This window comes from Ovis aries, chromosome 22, assembly GCF_016772045.2.
Source record: "Ovis aries strain OAR_USU_Benz2616 breed Rambouillet chromosome 22, ARS-UI_Ramb_v3.0, whole genome shotgun sequence".
Taxonomy (NCBI): domain Eukaryota; kingdom Metazoa; phylum Chordata; class Mammalia; order Artiodactyla; family Bovidae; genus Ovis; species Ovis aries.
The window spans coordinates 16,003,539-16,026,288 of record NC_056075.1 but is presented as its reverse complement, the minus strand read 5'-3'; the positions used below and the strand labels follow the sequence as shown (position 1 = coordinate 16,026,288).

Below are 22,750 nucleotides of genomic sequence, written 5' to 3'. Positions count from 1 at the left end.
GGTTTTTCCAGTAGTAATGTATGGATGTGAGAGTTGGACCATAAAGAAGGCTGAATGTGGAAGAGTTGATGCTTTTGAACTGCGGTGTTGAAGAAGACTGTGGGGGAGTTCCTTGGACTACAAGGAAACCAAATCAGTCAATCTAAAGGAAATCAACCCTGAATATTCTTTGGAAGGACTGATGCTGAAGCTGAAGCTCCAATGCTTTGGTCACCTGATGCCAAGAACTGACCCATTTGAAAAGACCCTGATGTTTGGAAAGATTGAAGGCAGGAGGAGAAGGGCATGATAGAAGACCAGATAGTTGGATGGCATCACTGACTCAATGAACATAAGTTTGAGCAAGCTCCAGGAGATGGTGAAGGACAAGGAAGCCTGGCATGCTGCTGTCCATGGGGTCGCAAAGAGTCAGACACAACCAAGGGACTAAACAACAATACACAGTTAAAAACGTTAGCAGAGTCAATGAAGCAGAATTCTGTCACCCAAAAAATCCTTTAAGCTAGGCTTCAGCAGTACATGAACCGAGAACTTCCAGATGAACAAGTTGGATGTAGAAAAGGCAGAGAAACCAGAGATTAAATTGCCAACATATGCTGGATCATAGAAAAATATGAATAAAATGTAAAATTTCGATTTCAAATATAAATCTGAGGTAAGTGAAGCAGAAAAGGTAAATTATGAAAATTTTTTTAAAATTGTCTCCTTAGGAATTAAATGTTAATCATTTCCTTTCAGATCAAAAATGAATTATTTGGGCAGAGTTGCCCTATGTGAACATCTGGGATATTGTTCTGTGTAGCTAGCAACAGAATAGTATATTTCAATCAGTTTTAAATGCATCATTTAAATCTAAATTATCATATTTCCAGTAAAGAAATCACATTAGAGGAAAAGTTTTCTTTTTTGGTAGGAGATCTATAACACAAAATTGCTGCAATGAAATAATCAATGAAAATTCATAATGTGGAGAGATAAAATGTTCATATCTATAGATTAATAATTACTTGAATAAAAAATATACTGACAGAGTGACATCAGGAAGATGGTGACCTAGCCCTTGTTCTCCCATAGAAACACTGATTTAGAAATGATAAATGCAGTAAAAATTTTAATGAGGTTTTCAGAATCCAGTAAAGTGTTGCAGTACCATAGATGAGTACACAGCTAGGAATAGCCATATTAAAACTTATAGCAGTGCAATTTCATTTTTCCTGTATTAGCAACTCCCCCAACCTGGCACAACTCAATGCTGGAAGAGAATGGCCAAGGTGGTGAAGGCTCCATTGCAAGAAAGAGAAGGATGAAGCATGTATCCAATGAACTGACTTTTCAGGGGCTTCTTTAGGAAATGGTTTCTGTCTTAAATAACTTGGGGTGCTCTCAGAACTAGGATAGTATGGATGTCTGGGACCAGTAAGAATGAAGGAAAGTGAGGATCTGTTCAGTTCAGTTCAGTTTCTCCGTCGTGTCCGACTCTTTTCGACCCCATGAATCACAGCACGCCAGGCCTCCCTGTTCATCACCAACTCCTGGAGTTCACTCAGACTCACGTCCATCGAGTCAGTGATGCCATCCAGCCATCTCATCCTCTGTCTTCCCCTTCTCCTCCTGCCTTCAATCCCTCCCAGCATCAGAGACTTTTCCAGTGAGTCAACTCTTCTCATGAGGTGGTCAAAGTACTGGAGTTTCAGCTTTAGCATCATTCCTTCCAAAGAAATCCCAGGGCTGATCTCCTTTAGGATAGACTGGTGGATCTCCTTGCAGTCCAAGGGACTCTCAAGAGTCTTCTCCAACACCACAGTTCAAAAGCATCAATTCTTTGGCGCTCAGCCTTCTTCACAGTCCAACTTTCACATCCATACATGACCACAGGAAAAACCATAGCCTTGACTAGACGGACCTTTGTTGGCAAAGTAATGTCTCTGCTTTTTAATATGCTATCTAGGTTGGTCCTAACTTTTCTTCCAAGGAGTAAGCGTCTTTTAATTTCATGGCTGCAATCACCATCTGCAGTGGTTTTGGAGCCCCCCCCTCCCCCGCCAAAATAAAATCTGACACTGTTTCCACTGTTTCCCCATCTATTTCCATAATGTGATGGACCAGATGCCATGATCTTTGTTTTCTGAATGTTGAGCTTTAAGCCAATTTTTTTCACTCTCCTCTTTCACTTTCATCAAGAGGCTTTTGAGTTCCTCTTCACTTTCTGCCATAAGGGTGGTATCATCTGCATATCTGAGGTTATTGATATATCTCCCAGCAAACTTGATTTCAGCTTGTGTTTCTTCCAGGCCAGCGTTTCTCATGATGTACTCTGCATAGAAGTTAAATAAGCAGGGTGACAGTATACAGCCTTGACATATTCCTTTTCCTATTTGGAACCAGTCTGTTGTTCCATGTCCAGTTCTAACTGTTGCTTCCTGACCTGCATACGGGTTTCTGAAGAGGCGTGTCAAGTGGTCTGGTATTCCCATCTCTTTCAGAATTTTCCAGTTCGTTGTGATCCACACAGTCAAAGGCTTTGGCATAGTCAAGAAAGCAGAAATAGATCTTTTTTTTTTTTTTTTTTGAACTCTCTTGCTTTTTCAATGATCCAGCAGATGTTGGCAATTTGATCTCTGGTTCCTCTGCCTTTTCTAAAACCAGCTTGAACATCAGGGAGTTCACGGTTCACGTATTGCTGAAGCCTGGCTTGGAGAATTTTGAGCATTACTTTACTAGCATGTGAGATGAGTGAAATTGTGCGGTAGTTTGAGCATTCTTTGGCATTTCCTTTCTTTGGGATTGGAATGAAAACTGACCTTTTCCAGTCCTGTGACCACTGCTGAGTTTTCCAAATTTGCTGGCATATTGAGTGCAGCACTTTCACAGCATCATCTTTCAGGATTTGAAACAGCTCAACTGGTATTCCATCACCTCCACTAGCTTTGTTCTGGAAAGTGAGGATAGTGGTTTGCTGTGGCCAGCATGGCTTGACACAATCTAGAGAAGGTGAACCACTTCAGGATTCTTCTTGAAGGGGTTGGGAGAGGAGTAGAGCTTGCTCCTGGTGCTCTGGCTTTTTGCAGGGCTACCCAAAGGAATGGTATCTGTCTCATCTGATTCAGGGTACTAAGGGGGAACTTGCTTCAGACAGAAAACAAAGGGAACAAGAGATTACCTGAAATGAATTTGGCAAGCTTCACTAATTGTGAAATTCTACATTCAAGGCCAGAGAAGCTGCATCTTCATTTTCAAAAGGAAAAGATTTCAGAGGCCCCCAGAATGCCTAGCGAAGATACCTTGTGAGAATTTTGCCTCATATAAAGACTGGGCCACAATAATGTAAAGCAATTATCCTCCAATTTAAAATAAATTAATTAAATTTAAATAATTAAAAAAGAAGGCAGAATGAGCTGTGAACTACCCATTTAAGAAAAAAAAAGAGTGGGAAGGTTGGCTTTTTTTTTTTTTTCTTTCAAAATCCTGGATTTTAACATGAAGTCACAAAACACAAAAAGAAGCAGGAAACATGGCTCAAAGGTAGAAAATAAATATCTAGAAACTGACCCTAAAGAAATGGAGATATTACTTATATGAACAAATAATTTTTAAAAATGTGATAAAGATGCTTCATCAGTTCAAGAGGATGATTCATGAACAAAATGAGACTGTCAACAAAGAGACAAAACACAAAAAAGAATCAAACAAGGATGTCCTTGGAAGTCCAATGGTTAAGAATCCACCTTCACATGCAGGAGACATGGGTTCCATTCCCAGTTGGGAAACTAAGATCCCATATGGCTCAGAGTAACTAAGCCCATGCTAATATTATTTAATCAGAAGATCAAAAGGGGAAAATATGAAAAAGAATGAAGAAATCCTAAGGAACTTAGAGAATACCAATAACTATATCAATATGCATATTATGGGGAAGAGAGACAGAAAGGGACAGAAAGCTTATTTGAAGAAATAGTAGCAAAAATTTTCCATATCAGGGGAAAAACTGACACTCGGATTCTAGAAGGCCAACACACTCTAACTAGGATGAACAAAAGAATCCACATTGAAAGATATTGTAATCAAATTGTCAAAAGTCAAAGATAAAGAGAGAAGTGTGATAGCAGCAAGGAAATAGTGATTTGTCTCTTACAACAGAAGCATCATACGACTAACAACAGGTTTCTAAGCAGAGATGTTGGAGGCCAGAAATGAGTGGAATGATAAAGCAAAAAGAAAAAAAAATTGTCAACCAAGAAAACTCTTAACATATCTGGCAAAACAATTCTCCAAAAAGGACAAATAGAAGCTGAAGGTGTTCATCACCACTAGACATGTCTTACAAGAAATGCTAAAATGTGTCATTAAAGTTGAAACAATGGGGCACAGAACAGCAACACAAAAATGCAAAAGTATAAAGCCTGCTGATATAGGTAAATATATAGACGAATCCAGAATAATACAGTAATGTAGAGGTGGTGCATAAACCACCATTACCTCTAGCATAGAAATTCAAAGATAAACTGACAAACCTTTACCTAGATTATCTAAAAAAGACAGAGAGAGAGAGAGAAGGCAGGGACTTCCGTGGCAGTCCAATGGTTGAGACTGCACTTCCAATACAGGGGGCATGTGTTTGATCCCTGGTCAGGGAACAAAGATCCCACAGGCCACGCAGCCAAAACACAACAAATAAATAAATGGATGAAAAGGTGTACAAGAAAGTCTCACTCAAAATAACAAATGCTATTTAAAATTTTTTAATTAAAAAAGAGAAAATTCAAATGAAAAACAATCAAAAGTGAAGATGAAACATTACAACTCATACCACAGAAATACAAAAAATGTTGAAGCAACTACTATGATGTCAACAAATTGTATAGCATAGCAGAAATGGATAGACAAGCTGTTAGGACTGAATCATGACGAAACAGAAAATCTCACAAACCAAAAATGATAAGTTGTCAAATCAGTAATCAAAACCCAACAACAACAAAAAAAGCCTAGAACCAGATGGTTTCACTGGTGAATTCCACAAACATTTAAGGATTAGAAACATTGCCAATCCTCCTCAAACTCTTTTGAACATATGCAAATTTATCAATGCAATATACCACATTATTAAAATGAAAAGCAAAAATCAACACAATAGATGTAGAAAAAGCATTTGACAAAATTAGAAATTCTTTTTGATAAAAACACTTCTATATTACTCAACATAATAAAGTGATATATGACAAACCTACAGTTAATCACACTCAAAGGTGACAGTCTTAAAGCTTTTCCTCTAGGATCAGGAAAAATATAAGATTGCCCCCTCTTACCACTCTTATTCAACATAGTACTGGGGGTTCATACCACAGGCATCTCTCAGCAAAAAGAAATAAAATGTGTCCAAAGGAAAAGGAAGAAGTAAAAACTGTCTGCTTGCACATCTTATGATATTATGTATGGAAAGCCCTAAAGACCCTACTAAAAGCTTAGAACTAATCAGTGAATTCAGTGAAGTTGCAGGATATGAAGTCAACATAAAAAATGAGACATTACAACTGAAAGTGATCTATGACAACCCCACAGCTAACATTGTACTCAGAGGTGACAGATCAAAAGCTTTTCCTCTAGGATCAGGAACAATAAGAATGCCCATTCTTACCACTCCTATTCAATATAGTACTGGAATCCTAGCCACAGCAGTCTCTCAGTGGCAACCCACTCCAGTATTCTTGCTTGGAAAATTCCATGGACAGAAAAGACTGATGGGTTATAGACCCTGGGGTTGTAGAGTTAGACACGACTGAGCATGCATACACACATAAAGGAAAAGGAAGAAGTAAAAAAGTCTTCTTGCACATGCTATGATCTTATATATGGAAAACCCTGAAGACCCTACTGAAAACTGTTAGAACTAATCAGTGAATTCAGTAAAGTTGCAGGATATGAAGTCAACATTAAAAAATGATTTGCATTTCTGTACTTTAAAAACAAACTGTCTGAAAAAGAAATAAAGAAAACAATCCCATTTTTCTCACAATAAAATGATAAAATGCTTAAGAATAAATTTAACCAATGAAATAAAAGTGTTTATACTGATCTCTTGAAGACACTGATGAAAATAATTAAATAAGGCATGAATAGCTATTTAGTGTCCATGAATCAGAGGTATTAATACTACTATTATGTCTATAATATCCAAAGCAGTCTGAAGATTCATTGTAATTTCATCAAATTCTAATGGCATTTCTTACAGAAATACAAAAAAATCATTCTAAAAATCCACATGGAATTAGAAAAAGACCTCAAATACCTAAAGAAGTTCCAAGAAAAATGGAAAATGCTGAACACATTAAAACTTCTGATTTCAAATCATAATACAAAGCTAAGATATCAAAAGAATATTGTTTTGGCATAAAACAAACACATAAACCAATGCAACAGAATTCAGAGCCCAGCAATAAACCCATACATATATTATCAACTAATATTTGACAAGGGAGCCAAGAATACTCAGTGGAGAAGGATAGTCTTTTCAATAAATAGTGTTAGGAAAACTACAAATTCACATGCAAAATAATGAAACTAGATCCCTATCTTTACCACTCATAAAAGTTAACTTTAAGTGGATTAAAGACTTCAATGGAAGACCTGAAAGCATAAAACTACTAGAATTAAACTTAGAGAAAACACTCCTTGAGAACGGTTTTGGGAATGTGATTTTTCAAATGTGACACCAAAAGCACAAGCAATAAAAAGAAAGTAAACTAATGGGACTACATCAAAGTAAAAAGCTTTTCTGCACAGCAAAATAAGTATGAAAGGAAACCTACAAAATGTGAGAAAATATTTGCAAACCATATTTCTTAGAAGGGGTTAATATCCAAAATATGTAGAGAACTCATACAATGCAATAAAAAGAAAAGCAACCTGGTTAAAAGTGGGCAGAGGAACTGAACAGACATCTGCCAAAAGACATGCAAATGGCCAACAGTGCATAAAAGGTTCTCAACCATGACACTATTGGAGTGAATGTAAATTTCTACAGTCACTGTGTAAAACAGTGTGGAAGTTCTTCTATATATTAAAAATAAAACTACCATATGATCCAGCATTGCTACTTCTGAATGAAATGAAAACAGAATATCATAGAGGTTTCTATACTTCATGTTTACTGCAGCATTATTTACAATATCTAAGATGTGGAGACAAACTAAGTCTCCATCAGCTGTTGAATGGATAAAGAAAAAATAAATATACACACAAAGAGCTGACCCTTGAACAACATGGGAATGGAGCACTGACCCCCATCCCACGTGGCCACAGTTGAAAGTCCATGTACAACTTTACAGTTGGCCTTCCACATCTGCAGTTACATGTTCCAGGATCCAACCAAGCATGAATCATGTGGTACTGTAGCAAACACTTACTGGAAAATATACACATATCAGGAGACCAATGAGTTCAAACCCACATTGTTCAAGTGTCTACTGTATATACATCACTATAAGTGCAGCGCTTGAGTGATATATACATATACACACACAATGGAATACTATTCATCCATGAGAGGAAGTAAATCTTTGTATTTGCTACCACTGAATGGATCGTGGGCACATTATGCTGAGTGAAATAAGACAGACAAGATAAATACTATATGAAATCACTTATATGTGGAATGTAAAAAACAAAAACAAAAAACTAACACATAGAAACAGAGTAGAAGGATGGTTTTTAGGGGGCAGGAGGTTGGGGAAATAAGGAGATGTTACTCAAAGAGTACAGATTTCCAGTTAGAAAATGAATCAGTTCTGGGGAATCTAATGCACAACAGTATTAATAGAGTTAACATAGCCATATTACGTATCAAAAAATTGCTGAGACATTAGATTTTATATGTTTTCTAAAGAAAGGTAATTATGGGACTTGATGGAGGTGCTAGACAGTGCTATGGTAGTAATCTATTTCAATATATGAGTATATAAAATCAACATATTGTATACTTTAAACTTACACAGTATCAATTATATCTCAATGAACCTGGGGGGAAATATTGAGTATAGACCACATCCGTTCAGGTAGTTGACTTTTTAAAAACCTAGATATGTAGGTGTAGTTACAGCTACCATGTAGGGGAAATGTATGGTTCAGTAGAAAACTTTGCACTATCTAGGTAGTTTACTCTTCTGTAATTCTACGGGAGATATTTTGCAACTTTTTCAATTTTCAACAATAGATAGTGACACAAAATAATTCTTGTCTCTAGACATACAAACTCTGTTCTGTAGAGATTCAGTTGACTTTCCTAGATAGTTTTGTCTTCATTTTCACATTCATATCAACATTTTTTCACTCTAAATAAATCTGTACTTTTTCACCCTTGTCCTGTAACCTGGTTGGAACACTCTGTTACTACTTGTAACTTATTTCCTCATTAATGAGTTATATAATATTTTTAACTTGTGTTCATTAAAAAAAATAAAGAAGATTGGTCAATAGGTATCTAAGACAATGTTAACATCCCTAATCATTAAGTTTTGTGCTGGTCTCAGCTTATTAATAACCAATGGTGTGGTTGGACCAGCCCTTGTGTTCATATTTTGACTGTGGAAGCTCCTCAAAAACAGAAATATTCAATACAATCACTATATTAACCAGAAGCCCCATTTATGAGTTTATATTCAAAAGAACTGAACTGATTTGGGATCTCAAATAGATATAGCCATGGGGTGGAAAGAATCTAAATACCCTTAATAATTAGCAAAAAAAGGAAATATGTAAATACACACAGTGGAGTACTATTCAGTCATAAACATGAAATAAATCTTGTCACATACTACAATGTGGATGACCCATGAGCATATTTTGCTAAATAGAAAAGTCAGTCATGAAAGGACCAATGTTGCATGATTCCACTTAAATGAAGTAGCCAAAGAAGTCAAACTCACAGAAATAGAAAGTAGATTGCTGGTTAGCAGGGCCTCGGGGAAAGGAAATGGAGAGTTCGATGGGTAGAGAGTATCAGTCATGAAGGATGAAAGTTCTAAAGGGCTACTGTGTGATTAACTTCCCTGGTGGTTCAGGCGGTAAAGCATCTGCCTACAATGTGGGAGACCTGGGTTTAATCCCTGGGTCAGGAAGATCTCCTGGAGAAGGGAATGGCAACCCACTCCAGTATTCTTGCCTGGAAAATCCCATGGATGGAGGAGCCTGGTAGGCTACATTCCATGGGGTCGCTAAGAGTCGGACATGACTGAGTGACTTCACTTTTCACTGTGTGATTATAGTTAATAATACTGTCCTGCACACAGTAATATGTTAAGAGGATAGATCTCATGTTATATGTTGTTTACTATAAAAATACTTTAATTCTGAAGAAAAAAATAAAACAGTGTAATTTGTAATACAAGCTGAAAAATCAGAGTCATTGTGACAAACACTTTGTGCCTGGTAGTGGGAAGTAAATATTTACCATAAATTTGTTATCAAAATCCAATAATGATGGAGCAAAGTTTGGTAAACTGAAAACAGAGTCAAATTCTAGTTCGAGAAGACAGGGTAAAAAGGTATTAATTAGGTTGAAATATAGTTAAACATTTCATATTAATCACTTGGTTTGGTGTATTGTGCTGAATATGTTAGCATATATTTTTTCAAAATATAAATATAGTGAGTATTGAGTAACAAAAATCATTGATGCTGATATGTTTAAATAGTGCTGCCTTTACAGAGAGGGCTTCCCAGGTGGAGCTAATGGTAAAGAGCCTGCCTGCCAATGCAGAAGACTGCAGAGGGAGACACGGGTTCAATCCCTGAGTCAAGAAGATGCCCTGGAGGAGGGGACAGCAACACACTCCAGTATTCTTGCAAGGAGAATCCTATGGGGAGAGGAGCCTAGTGGGCTACAGTCCATAAGGTCACAAAGTGTCGGACATGACCAAAGGGACTTAGCACGCACTCATGCCTTTACAGAGAACTCATGATTGAGGAGAACTTCACTGAGATAGATATTCCTAATGGACTGAAATCATAGATGACATAACTATTGGCCAGAACTTCAGGCCTGGGTCCTGGAATAACTCTCAGATGTGTCTGTGAGACAGAATATAAGAATATAGTTTAATTAGGTAAATACATATGACACTTGTTTCATGCTCCCTAAGGGCATGAGGAGGTCATTCCCACCCTGTCCACTTAATAAGTATTCCCTGGTGAAATGCTCTAAAACAGACAACCACATTTGTGATACAGGAAAACCACTGTTCTCTCTTTCATGAAATGATTCAAAACCATTCTTAGTGATTTCTGATATTAAAACAGGGCTCAAGAGACACTATGAATAAATGACTTTTTGTAACCGCATGGTATGTGTAATCATAGAAGTCCACACCCAGCAAGCATAGATACACAAAAGCCCGCTTGGTTCTCTTCTTCAAACACTCTCTCCTCCACATGAGGAGGAGACAGTCATGACCCATAGGAAAGATGTGGCCCATCCTGAAATGCTTCCAAGAGGCATCATTGGAGACAGAGAAGACTATTAAAGATAGAGCTATCAGAGCATAGAATTGCTCACCATTGGTTTTTCTCAACTCCTCCACCAGGCAGCGGGCTTCCTCTTGAACTCGGTCCTCAATGCTCCTCTTCCCCATCCCGAAATTTCTCAGGGTCATGAGGGAGAAGCGCCGCATCTCCTTCCATGTCTTCCCATTGCTGAAAAGGATTCCTACCAGGAGGAGAAATAGAACTAGGAGGGAGGTCCTAGGGAAGGAGAAGGAAGCTGACACTTGGCAGCCCCCAACATGGACCAAGCTCTGCTGGAGAGCTCTTCAAATTCCTGTTTCCATCCTGCCCACTCCCACTGCCAATGCTTAACACATACCATTTGTTACATTAGCTCTTTCAGCCAATGGAAATGTTCCTCTTCCAGAAAACTCTTCTCCCAGATCAATCAGGGCTTCTTTCACTGCTTCATATCCATGCAAGACCACGATGGGCTTCATGCCAAAATACACAGTGAACACAGGGCCATAGACTTTTGAGAGCTGTGAAGGGAGGTACACATAATAACAAAAGAAGTCAATATTTGAAACTACATTGTGCCTGAGGCAGAATGTATTATCATCCTACTATTATGCTTTCATTCTGCCACATACAACCTAAATATTTCTGAATTTGATGCATAAGTATGATGGTAATTGAAAAGAAGAGACATTACTTTGCCAACAAAGGTCTGTTTAGTCAAGGCTATGGTTTTTCCAGTGGTCATGTATGGATGTGAGAGACGGGCTGTGAAGAAAGCTGAGCGCTGAAAAATTGATGCTTTTGAACTGTGGTGTTGGAGAAGACTCTTGAGAGTCCCTTGGTCTGCAAGGAGATCCAACCAGTCCATTCTGAAGGAGATCAGCCCTGGGATTTCTTTGGAGGGAATGATGCTGAAGCGGAAACTCCAGTATTTTGGCCACCTCATGAGAAGAGTTGACTCACTGGAAAAGACTCTGATGCTGGGAGGGATTGGGGACAGGAGGAGAAGGGGACAACAGAGGATGAGATGGCTGGATGGCATCACTGACTCAATGGACGTGACTCTGAGGGAACTCCGGAAGTTGGTGATGGACAGGGAAGCCTGGCATGCTGCGATTCATGGGGTTGCAGAGTCGGACACGACTGAGTGACTGAACTGAACTGAACTGAACTGAACTGATGATGGTAATTGTTACCATTTCCATTTCCATCTGTTATGCTAGGCAATGGCCCAAGTAACTGGTACCCAGATTACAATGAATTCTCATATCAGCACCTTCAGCAGGTTTATTTGCCCGGCCTATAAATAAGGAGTATATCATGAGAAGTGCCGGGCTTGATGAGGCTCAAGCTGGAATCAAGATTGTCAGGAGAAATATCAATAACCTGAGATATGCAGATGACACCACCTTTATGGCAGAAAGCAAAGAGGAACTAAAGAGCCTCTTGATGAAAGTGAAAGAGGAGAGTGAAAAAGTTGGCTTAAAGCTCAACATTCAGAAAACAAAGATCATGGCATCCGGTTCCATCACTTCATGGCAAATAGATGGGAAAACAATGGAAACAGTGACAGATTTTATTTTCTTGGGCTCCAAAATCACTGCAGATGGTGACTGCAGCAATGAAGTTAAAATGTGCTTGCTCCTTGAAAGAAAAGTTATGACCAAACAAGACAGCCTATTAAAAAGCAGAGACATTACTCTGATGACATAAGTCTGTCTAGTCAAAGCTATGGTGTTTTCAGTAGTTATGTATGGATGTGAGAGTTGGACCCTAAAGAAGGCTGAGTGCTGAAGAATTGATGCTTTTGAATTGTAGCATTGGAGAAGACTCTTCAGAGTACCTTGGATTGCAAGGAGATCAAACCAGTCAATCCTAAATGAAATCAACCCTGAATATTCATTAGAAGGACTGATGCTGAAGATGAAGCTCCAACGCTTTGGCCACCTGATGCAAAGAGGTGACTCATTTGAAAAGATCCTGATGCTGGGAAAGAGTGCAGGCAGGAGGAGAAGGGGATGACAGAGGACAAGATGGTTGGATGGCATCACTGACTCAATGGACATGAGTTTGAGCAAGCTCTGGCAGATAGTGATGGACAAGGAAGCCTGGCATGCTGCAGTCCACAGGGTCACAGAGTCAGACACGACTGAGCAACTGAACAACAACAACAATAAATAAGGAAACAGGCTGTGGAATTTCATTTCCTTTCCAGCGTCCCATGGCTACTACATAGGTTTAAATTTGAAACTCTTATTCACCTTCTGATCCTTAATGAGCAAGGCATCAATCCCCGAGGTCCACCTTTAAACCATCACCTAGCTGGCTGCTTCAGAACCACATGCAGGGTTCTTCCAATGGGAATTCATATTCCCTAGCCCTGTGATGTGGAGAAGGCAATGGCACCCCACTCCAGTACTCTTGCCTGGAAAATCCCATGGATGGAGGAACCTGGTAGGCTGTAGTCCATGGGGTCGCTAAGAGTCGGACATGACTGATTGACTTCACTTTCAATTTTCATTCTCATGCATTGGAGAAGGAAATGGCAACCCACTCCAGTATTCTTGCCTGGAGAATCCCAGGGATGGGGGAGCCTGGCGGGCTGCTGTCTATGGGGTCGCACAGAGTTGGACACGACTGAAGCGACTTAGCAGCAGCAGCCCTGTGATAAATACCAGAATTCCATATTTTAAAAAATGAATTCAGATAACTCTAACGCCCAGCTTAGTTTGAGATCCAATGGTGTCACTAAGACAGACAGGGAGGAAGCATCATAGAGACAGTGTCAGGACATGCATATCTCATGGAGGATCAATATCTTCCATTCTGCATTATTTACCAGGTACAGACAGGAGCTTCCTGCAAAATCCAAATGAGTGCTTCTGCTCCCAGTGGGACCCTGACTGGTGACTTCTTTCCCTCATTCACTCATCCTTGTGCTGAATGCAGAGCTATTTCCTTAATACCAACCACAATGTCCTTCTTCAGAAAAGTTCTATTTTCATGGCCATCTGAACAAAACACACAGCTTATATAGTAAAAGACTTCTGCAAGGAAATCTCTAATCACAAAAAAATCTTACCATTGACTTTCAGTCCCAAATCATAGCGAAAGGCTGTGAAACAAAAAAGGGAAGTAACACATGCAGCTTTTGCCACTTTATTATTTTGTTTCTATTACTTGTGCAAAGACAACTATTTCTCTGCTCACAAAACACATTACTTCTTTTCTCTACTTATGACAATGACAGGTCAGAAAAGGCAACAGGAATACCAGAATTTACAGGGAATAATTTGCTGATCTGTTTTAACAATGTGCCCAGGACTTCCCTGGTGTTTCAGTGGTTAAGAATTCACCCACTGATGAAAGTTCAATCCCTGGTGCAGAAAGATTCCTTGTGCCAAAGGGCAACTAAGCCTGTTTTCCACAACTCCTGAGTCCATGTGCCCTAAAACCCATGCTCCACAAGAGAAGCCACCACAACGAGAAGCCTGTGCACCACGGCTAGAGAGTAGCTCCAATCTGCCACAACTAGTGAGAGCTGTGCACAGCAAGGAAGACCCAATGCACTATTGTAAAGTAAAATCAAGTAAAAATAAACATTTTTTAAATAAATAAATAAATACAAACTAAAAGGTAAAAGAAAAAAAATGTGCTCAGAGAAATATATATTACTTTTAAAACTGGGCTTAAATATAAATTTATTTATTTTAATTGGAGGTTAATTACATTGGGAAAAAAAAAAAAAGATTTGACAACATAGTTGACCTGCAAAAAAACTGGACTTAGTTTACTTACCCTTTTCAAGCCCCTGGAGGAGCATAAAGGCTACTTACATTGGTTAAAGATTTGCTGATGTTCTTAACATCTAACTGTAGGATATTTCCAAGAATCGGGAGAGGAGTGGGGCCCGGCGGGAGCTTCCTTTTCCCAGAGCTCTGTTTCCAGAGTGAGATGAGAAGCAGACAGGAGAGACAGAGCACCAGGACCACAGCCAGATCCATTGACACCTTCTCTTCTTACTCAGACGACTGTGAGCCTGAAATCTAAGTCACTGCTGATTCAATATGGGTCTCTCTGAGGACTAAAGATATCAATCAATCACATGCACTTTATACTCTATTCTGAGTAGACTTTGGCCACTGATAAAGATAAAATTAAAGTGTACTTTAGTCTTGTTTTCCCTCTGTCCAGTAATAACTTTGGAGATTGTCATTTACTTGTACTGGGCTGGGATCCATGTTTGATAATTAAAAAAAAAATTTCCATTGTGTAGTCAGGATTGAGAACCATTGAAATAAATAATTTGATGCCAAAAAACAGCTCAAAACTCTGGATTCAAGTCAACGATCAGTTGCAAATTTATGACTTGAAGACAATCAGTATATTCTACGCCATTTTTATTTATTTATTTATTACCAAATTAAACAAGTTTATTGTAGTGTACTTGATTTACAAATGTTAGTTTCAAGTATACAGCAAAGTGAATAGTACATATACATGTACATATACATGTACATGTACATATACATATATCCACTCTTTTTATCCTTTAAATTATTTTCCTATACAGAAAATTATAGAATATTGAGTAGCCCCTGTGTTATACAGTAAGTCCTAGTCAGTTATCTATTTTTTAATTTTTAAATATTTTTAGTCCTTTAAATTGTGAAAGTATGATACCACATTTACAGGCGACTTTGGCAAAAGCAAGAGAGTTCAAGGAAAACATCTATTTCTGCGTTATTGACTATGCCAAAGCCTTTGACTGTGTGGATCACAATCAACTGTGGAAAATTCTGAAAGAGATAGGAATACAGACCACCTGACCTGCCTCTTGAGAAACCTATATGCAGGTCAGGAAGAAACAGTTAGAACTGGACATGGAACAACAGACTGGTTCCAAATAGGAAAAGGAGGACATCAAGGCTGTATATTGTCACCCTGCTTATTTAACTTATATGCAGAGTACAGCATGAGAATGCTGGGCTGGAAGAAGCACAAGCTGGAATCAAGATTGCCGGGAGATATATCAATAACTTCAGACATGCAGATGACACCACCCTTATGGCAGAAAGTGAAAAGGAACTAAAAAGCCTCCTGGTGAAAGTGAAAGAGGAGAGTGAAAAAGTTGGCTTAAAGCTCAACATTCAGTAAACGAAGATCATGGCATCTGGTCCCATCACTTCATGGGAAATAGATGAGGAAACAGTGGAAACAGAGTCAGACTTTATTTTGGGGGGCTCCAAAATCACTGCAGATGGTGATTGCAGCCATGAAATTAAAAGATGCTTACTCCTTGGAATGAAAGATATGAAAGCAGAGACATTACTTTGCCAACAAGGGTCCGTCTAGTCAAGGCTATGGTTTTTCCAGTGGTCATGTATGGATGTGAGAGTTGGACTGTGAAGAAGGCTGAGCACCGAAGAATTGATGCTTTTGAACTGTGGTGTTGGAGAAGATTCTTGAGAGTCCCTTGGACTCCAAGGAGATCCAACCAGTCCATTCTGAAGGAGATCAGCCCTGGGTTTTCTTTGGAAGGAATGATGCTAAAGCTGAAACTCCAATACTTTGGCCACCTCATGCGAAGAGTTGACTCACTGGAAAAGACTTTGTTGCTTGGAAGGACTGGGGGCAGGAGGATAAGGGGACGACAGGATGAGATGGCTGGATGGCATCACCGACTCGATGAAGGTGAGTTTGAGTGAACTCCAGGAGCTGGTGATGGACAGGGAGGCCTAGCATGCTGCGGCTCATGGGGTTGCAAAGAGTTGTACATGACTGAGAGACTGAACTGAACTGGAAAATATAGAACAAATTTGCATATAGTTCCACTGTGTATTGCAATGATTTTTTTAAGTAGATAAATTAAGGTTTTTAGTTGGAGTTTCAATATCAAATTCTCAAAAATTAATAAAATGAATAGAAAGAAATGTAGAAGTATACAGTAGAGCTAAAAAGCACTATGAACCTATTCAACGTAGTTAGATTTATACAGTTTTCACACAATAGCAGGATACAAATTCTATTCAAGTTCCTATATGCTATACACCAGGAGACAATGGAACATATCCAGGAACATAAAACAAGATGCAAAAACTTCATGATTTAAAGATATTGAAATCATACAGAGTGTGTTCTCTTACTGCTTTGGATTATGTCAGAAATCAATATCAAAAGATATTTTAAAATAGCCCACATATTTTCAAGAGCAATGTGACATTTATCAAGACAGATCTTTGACTTAGCCATTGAAAACCTTAAAAAGGTTTAACGAAAAAGCACTGAGGGTGAAGAGAAAAAAGCATCTAAATGAGAAATTAATATCAAGGATAATATTGTAAAGTAATTAACCTCCAATTAAAATAAATAAATTTATATTAATAAAATAAAAACTCCAGGTATGTGAAAATTAAGTATCCACTTTTAAATGATGAGTATGTCTAAGAAGCCATAACAAGGAAAATTTAAAAAATATTTGTAATGAAATAAAAATGAAAACAGCATTTATCAAAATTTGCTGCATGCAGCTGAAGCAGCTCAAGGCAACTAAATACAATGTGGAATCTTGAATAAGGTATGAAAACAAACAATGGACACTAGCATAAAATTTTATGAAATTTGAACAAATTCTGTGCTTTAGTTAATACTGTGCTGTGCTGTGCTGTTCTGAGTTTTGCTGAGTTGCTCAGTCATGCCCAAGTTGCTTTGTGACCCCACGGACTGTAGCCTACCAGGCTCTTCTCTGTCCATGGGGATTCCCTAGGCAAGAATACTGGAGGTGGGTTGCCATGTCCTTCTCCAGGGGATCTTCACAGTCCAGGTGTCAAACCCAGGTCTCCCGCACCACTGGCAGATTCTCTACTGTCTGAGCCACCAGGGAAGCCCAAGAATACTGGAGTGGGTAGCCTATCTCCAGGGGATCTACCCAACTCAGGAATGAACTGGGGTCACCTGCATTGCAGGCAGAATCTTTGCCAGCTGAGCTACCAGGGAAGTCCAGTTAATACTGTATCACATGTTAATTTCCTATTTTGTTTTTGTTTTTTTTACAACATAGTATCTCTTAACTCTTTTTCAGAATTGGATTAGAAGTTTCAAGCCTCATTCAAATTTTTTTAAAAATCACCAAGATAATAAGCTTTCTACAGTTTCAGCAGTAATACTTGATGCCAGAATAAATGGAATTATATCAAAGGTTTGAGTGAATATAAATTAGAATTCTAGCATTCTATTTATACATAGTAACACAAGTGGAATCATAATGTCATATATTTTTTAGCTAAGCAAAAATTCTTAAGTTTTCTAAAATATATATATTGCATTATACGTATATAAATGAAAGCTTTTCTGCTATACGTGATAAAGGTTTGAGAAAGAACAACAACAAAAACAGACAGAGAAATCAGAAAACATAAACTAAATGAAATGGGAGCACTGAATATGAAAGAGAAAAAGTGAAACAAACTAGATAAAAATAAAAGATTATCATATAATCCAGTTACTTTTAAATATGGCTGCTCATTAGAATCACATCTGGAACTTTGGAAAAAATAACAATACCTAAGCATTTGCATTTTTCAAAAAATTCCTAGATAATTCTAATGTGCATCTGGATTTGAAAAAGTGATTACAGGTTTTTCTATTAAATGGTAGTTTTAGTGATATAGAATTCTATTATTTTCTGTTGACCAATCATGACCCAATGGTATTAAATGAACAGTAGTCATCTAATCACAACAATGAAAAATGTTTATCAGTTTTCACAATTAATAGCCAGACAAAAAATATGTAATTGCAATTGCAAGCCATAATGGAAACATGATTAACCTAACAGTATAAAATAATTACATTTTGGGGGCTTAAGTAGAGTGATGTGGTAAGTGGAAAAGCATACGTGCATGTATTTCATCTTTCATCCACCCAGTCTGTCTTTAGGCTGGTGCATTTAATCCATTTACATGTAAGGTTATTATCAATATATATGCTCCTATTACCATTTTCTTAATTGTTTTAAGTTTATTCTTTGTAGGTTGGTCTCTTCCTTCTCTTGTGTTTCCTGCCTAGAGAAGTTCCTTGTTCAATTGTTGTAAAGCTGGTTTGGTGGTGCTGAATTCTCTTAACTTTTGCCTTTGTAAAGCTTTTGATTTCTCCTTTAAATCTGAGTGACAGACTAGATGGGTAGAGTATTCTTGGTTATATCTTCTTCCTTCTCATCACTTCGAATATATTGTGCCATTTCCTTCTGGCTTGTAGAGATTCTGTTGAGAAATCAGCTGATAAACTTATAGGAGTTCCCTTGTATGCTTTTTGTTATTTTTTTCCCTTGTTTTTTAAATATTTTATCTTTGTCTTTAATTTTTGTCAGTTTGATGACTATGTGTCTTGGTGTGTTCATCCTTGGGTTTATCCTGCCTGGGACTCTCTCTGCTTCACAGACTTGGCTGAGTATTTCTTTTCCTATGCTAGGGAAGTTTTCAGCTATTATCTTTTCGAATGTTTGCTCAGGTCTATTCTCTCTCTCTTCTCTTTGTTGTTCGTTGTTGAGTCGCTCAGTCATGTCTGACTCTTTGCAACCCCATGGACTCCAGCACTCCAGGCTTCCCTGTCCTTCACTATCTCCTGGATTTTGTTCAAGCTCATGTCCATTGAGTTGATGATGTCATCCAACCATCTCACCTTCTGTCTCCCCCATCTTCTTCTGCCCTCAATCTTTCTGAGCATCAGGATATTTTCCAATGAGTCAGCATCAGGTTGCCAAAGTATTGGAGATTCAGCTTCATAATCAGGCCTTCCAATGAAGGACTCCCCTTCATCAGGAGGCTCTTTAGTTTCTCTTTATTTCTCTCATTAAGATGGTATCATCTGCATATCTGAGGTTATTGGTATGTCTCGATTCCAGCTTGTGATTCATCCAGCCCAACATTTTGAATGACACACTTTACATGTAAGTTAAATAAGCAGGATGACAATATACAGCCTTGTCTTATTCCTTTCCCAATTTTGAACCAGTCTGTTGTTCCATGTACAATTCTAACTGTTGCTTATTGACCTGCATATAGGTTTCTCAGGAGGCAGGTAAGCTGCTCTGGTATTCCCATCTCTTTAAGAATCTTCCATAGTTAGTTGTGATACATGTGGTCAAAGGCTTTAGTGTAGTCAATGAAGCAGAAGTAGATGTTTTTCTGGAATTCCCTTGCTTTTTCTATGATCCAATGGGTACTGGCAATTTGATCTCTGGTTCCTCTGCCTTTTCTAAATCCAGTGTATACATCTGGAAGTTCTCTGTTCACATATTGTTGAAGCTTAGCTTTGAAAATTTTGAGTATTACCTGGCTAACATGTGAAATGAGTGCAGTTGTGCAGTAGTTTGAATATTCTTTGGCATTGCCTTTCTTTGGGATTGGAATGAAAACTGACCTTTTTCAGTCCTGTGACCACTGCTGAACTTTCCAAATTTGCTGGCCTAATGAGTGCAGCACTTCTACAACCTTCATCATTTAGGATCTGAAATATCTCAACTGGAATTTCATCACCTCCACTAGCTTTGTTCATAGTAATGCTTCCTAAGGCCCTTTTGACTTCTCTCTCCAGGTTGTCTGGCTCTCGGTGAGCGAGCACACCATCGTTGTTGTCTGGGTCATTAAAACATTTATTGTATAGTTCTGTGTATTCTTGCCACTTCCTCCTAATGTCTTCTGCTTCTGTTAGATCCATATCATCTCTATCCTTTATTGTGCCCATCTTTGCATGAAATATTCCCTTGGTATATCTAATTTTCTTGAAGAGATCTCTAGTCTTTCCCATCCTATTGTTTTCCTCTATTTTTTTGCTTTATTCATTTAGGAAGGCTTTCTTATTTTTCCTTGTTATTATTTGAAATTCTTCACTCAGATGGTTATATCTTTCCTTTCTCCTTTGCCTTTCACTTCCCTTCTTTTCTCACTGATTGGTAAGGCCTCTTCAGACAACCATTTTGCCTTGTCGCATTCCCCACACCCCTTGGGAATGGTTTTGATCACTGCCTCCTGTACAGTGTTGTGAACCTCTGTCCATAGTTTTTCAGGTACTCTATCAGACCTAATCCCTTGAATCTATTTGTCACTCTACTGTATAATCATAAGAGATTTGATTTAGATCATATGTGAATGGTCTGGTGGTTTTCTCTACTTTCTTCAGTGTAAGTCTGAATTTTGCAATAAGGAGTTCATGATCTGAGACACAGTCAGCTCCCAATCTTGCTTTTTGCTGACTGTATACAGTTTTTCCATCTTTGGTTGTGAAGAATATCATCAATCTGATTTTGGTATTGACTATCTGGTGGTATCCATGTATAGAGTTTTGTTGGAAGAGGGTGTTTACTATAACCAGTGTGTTCTCTTGGCAAAACTCTGTTAACATTTGCCTTGCTTCATTTTGTATTCCAAGACCAAACTTGCTTGTTACTCCATGTATCTCTTGACTTCCTACTTTTGCATTCCAATTCCCTATGATGTAAAAGACATCATTTTTTGGTGTTAGTTCTGGAAGGTCTTGTAGGTCTTCACAGAACCATTCAACTTCATCTTCTTCAGCATTAGTGGTTGGGACATAGACTTGGATTACTGAGATATTGAATTGTTTGCTTTGGAAATGAACTGAGATCATTCTGTTGTTTTTGAGATTGCACCCAAGTGCTGCATTTCAGATTCTTTTGTTGACTAAGGGTTACTCCTTTACTTTGAAGGGATTCTTGCCCGCAGTAGTAGATATAATGGCCATCTGAATTAAATTCGCCCATTCCTGTCCATTTTAGTTCACTGATTCCTGAAATGTCAATGCTCACTCTTGCCATCTTCTGCTTGACCACTTCCAACTTACCTTGATTCATGGTCCTAACATTACAGGTTCCTATACAATACTGTTCTTCACATCATCAGACTTTGCTTTCACCACCAGTCACATCCACAGCTGGGTGTCATTTCTGCTTTGACTCAGCCACTTCATTCCTTCAGGAGCTATTTCTCCACTCTTCTCTAGTAGTATATTGGGCACCTAGCAACCTGGGTTTTCATCTTTCCATGTCATGTCTTTTTTCATTTTCATACTGTTCATGTGGTTCTCAAGACAAGAATGCTGAGGTGGTTTGCCATTCCCTTCAGTGGACCATGTTTTGTCAGAATTCTCCACCATGACCCCATCCATCTTGGGTCACCCTACATGGCATGCCTCATAGTTTCATTAAGTTCCACAAAGTTGTGATCCATGTGATCAATTTGGGTAGTTTTCTGTGATTGTGGTTTTCATTCTGTCCATTAATAGATGAGGATAAAAGGTTTGTGCAAGCTTCTTTATAGGAGGGGCTGGCTGTGGGGAAAACTAGGTCTGCTCTCATGGGCAGGATCATGCTGAGTAAATCTTTAATCCAATTTCTGCTAATCAGTGGGGCTGTGTTTGGCCTAGGCCAAACTATGATAGGGGAAATGATGACCTCCCCCAAAAGGACTTATGAAAGAATGTCTTAGGGCTCCTGCTATCAGTGCCCCTGACCGCATGCCAGCCACTGTCAACCTACAGCTCCACCAGAGACTCCCAGACACTCACAGGCAAGTCTGACTCAGTCTCTCGTGCAGTCACTGCTCATTTCTCCTGGGTTCTGGTGTGCACCAGGTTTTGTATGTGCCCTCCAAGGATCTCTCGTGGGTATGAGGCTGGATTTTATATATGACCACACCCCTTCTACCATCTTGTTGTAGCTTCTCCTTTGTCCTTGGAGATGGGGTATCTTCTTTTGGTGGGTTCCAGCATTCTCCTGTAGAGGGTTGTTCTTAACAGCTATTTGTGATTTTGGTGTTCTCGCAGGAGAAGATGAGTGCACATCCTTCTACTCCCCCTTCTTGAACCTGTCTTCCTGTCTTCTCCTTCTGGAACCCTTATAATGCAAATGTCAGTGTGTTTAATGTTGTCCCAGAAGACTCTTAGGCTATCTTCATTTTTTTCATTCTTTTTTTATATTCAGTTTTACAGCAATGTAAATGATACACCCTTTTGAATTCAAAGTTCCAAAGAAGAGTAAGGAGAGACAAGAACGCCTTCCTTACGTTTCCTCGGTGTGTATGGCCAGCAGAGGGATGGTATGGGGAGGGAGGTGGGAGGGGGTTCAGGATTGGGAACATGTGTACACCCGTGGCCGATTCATGTTGATGTATGGCAAAATCAATACAACGTTATAAAGTTAAAAAAAAAGAATAATTTGTAGATATGAGTTAAATTCAAT

The 22,750-nt window shown here is 38.6% G+C and overlaps 1 protein-coding gene across 1 annotated transcript in view; it reads right to left on the bottom strand.

The window, feature by feature from the left end:
• The window catches only part of LOC101107056 (cytochrome P450 2C19-like), a 45,767-nt gene extending 31,187 nt beyond the window's left edge, over positions 1-14,580 (bottom strand). The window contains exons 1-3 of the mRNA XM_004020051.6: positions 14,331-14,580; positions 10,853-11,015; positions 10,547-10,696 (exon numbers count right to left, since the gene is read on the bottom strand). Coding sequence (XP_004020100.3) covers positions 10,547-10,696; positions 10,853-11,015; positions 14,331-14,498 — 481 coding nt within the window. The 5' untranslated portion in view covers positions 14,499-14,580. The remainder of the gene's footprint in view (positions 1-10,546; positions 10,697-10,852; positions 11,016-14,330) is intronic.
• Positions 14,581-22,750: the final 8,170 nt, after the last annotated feature.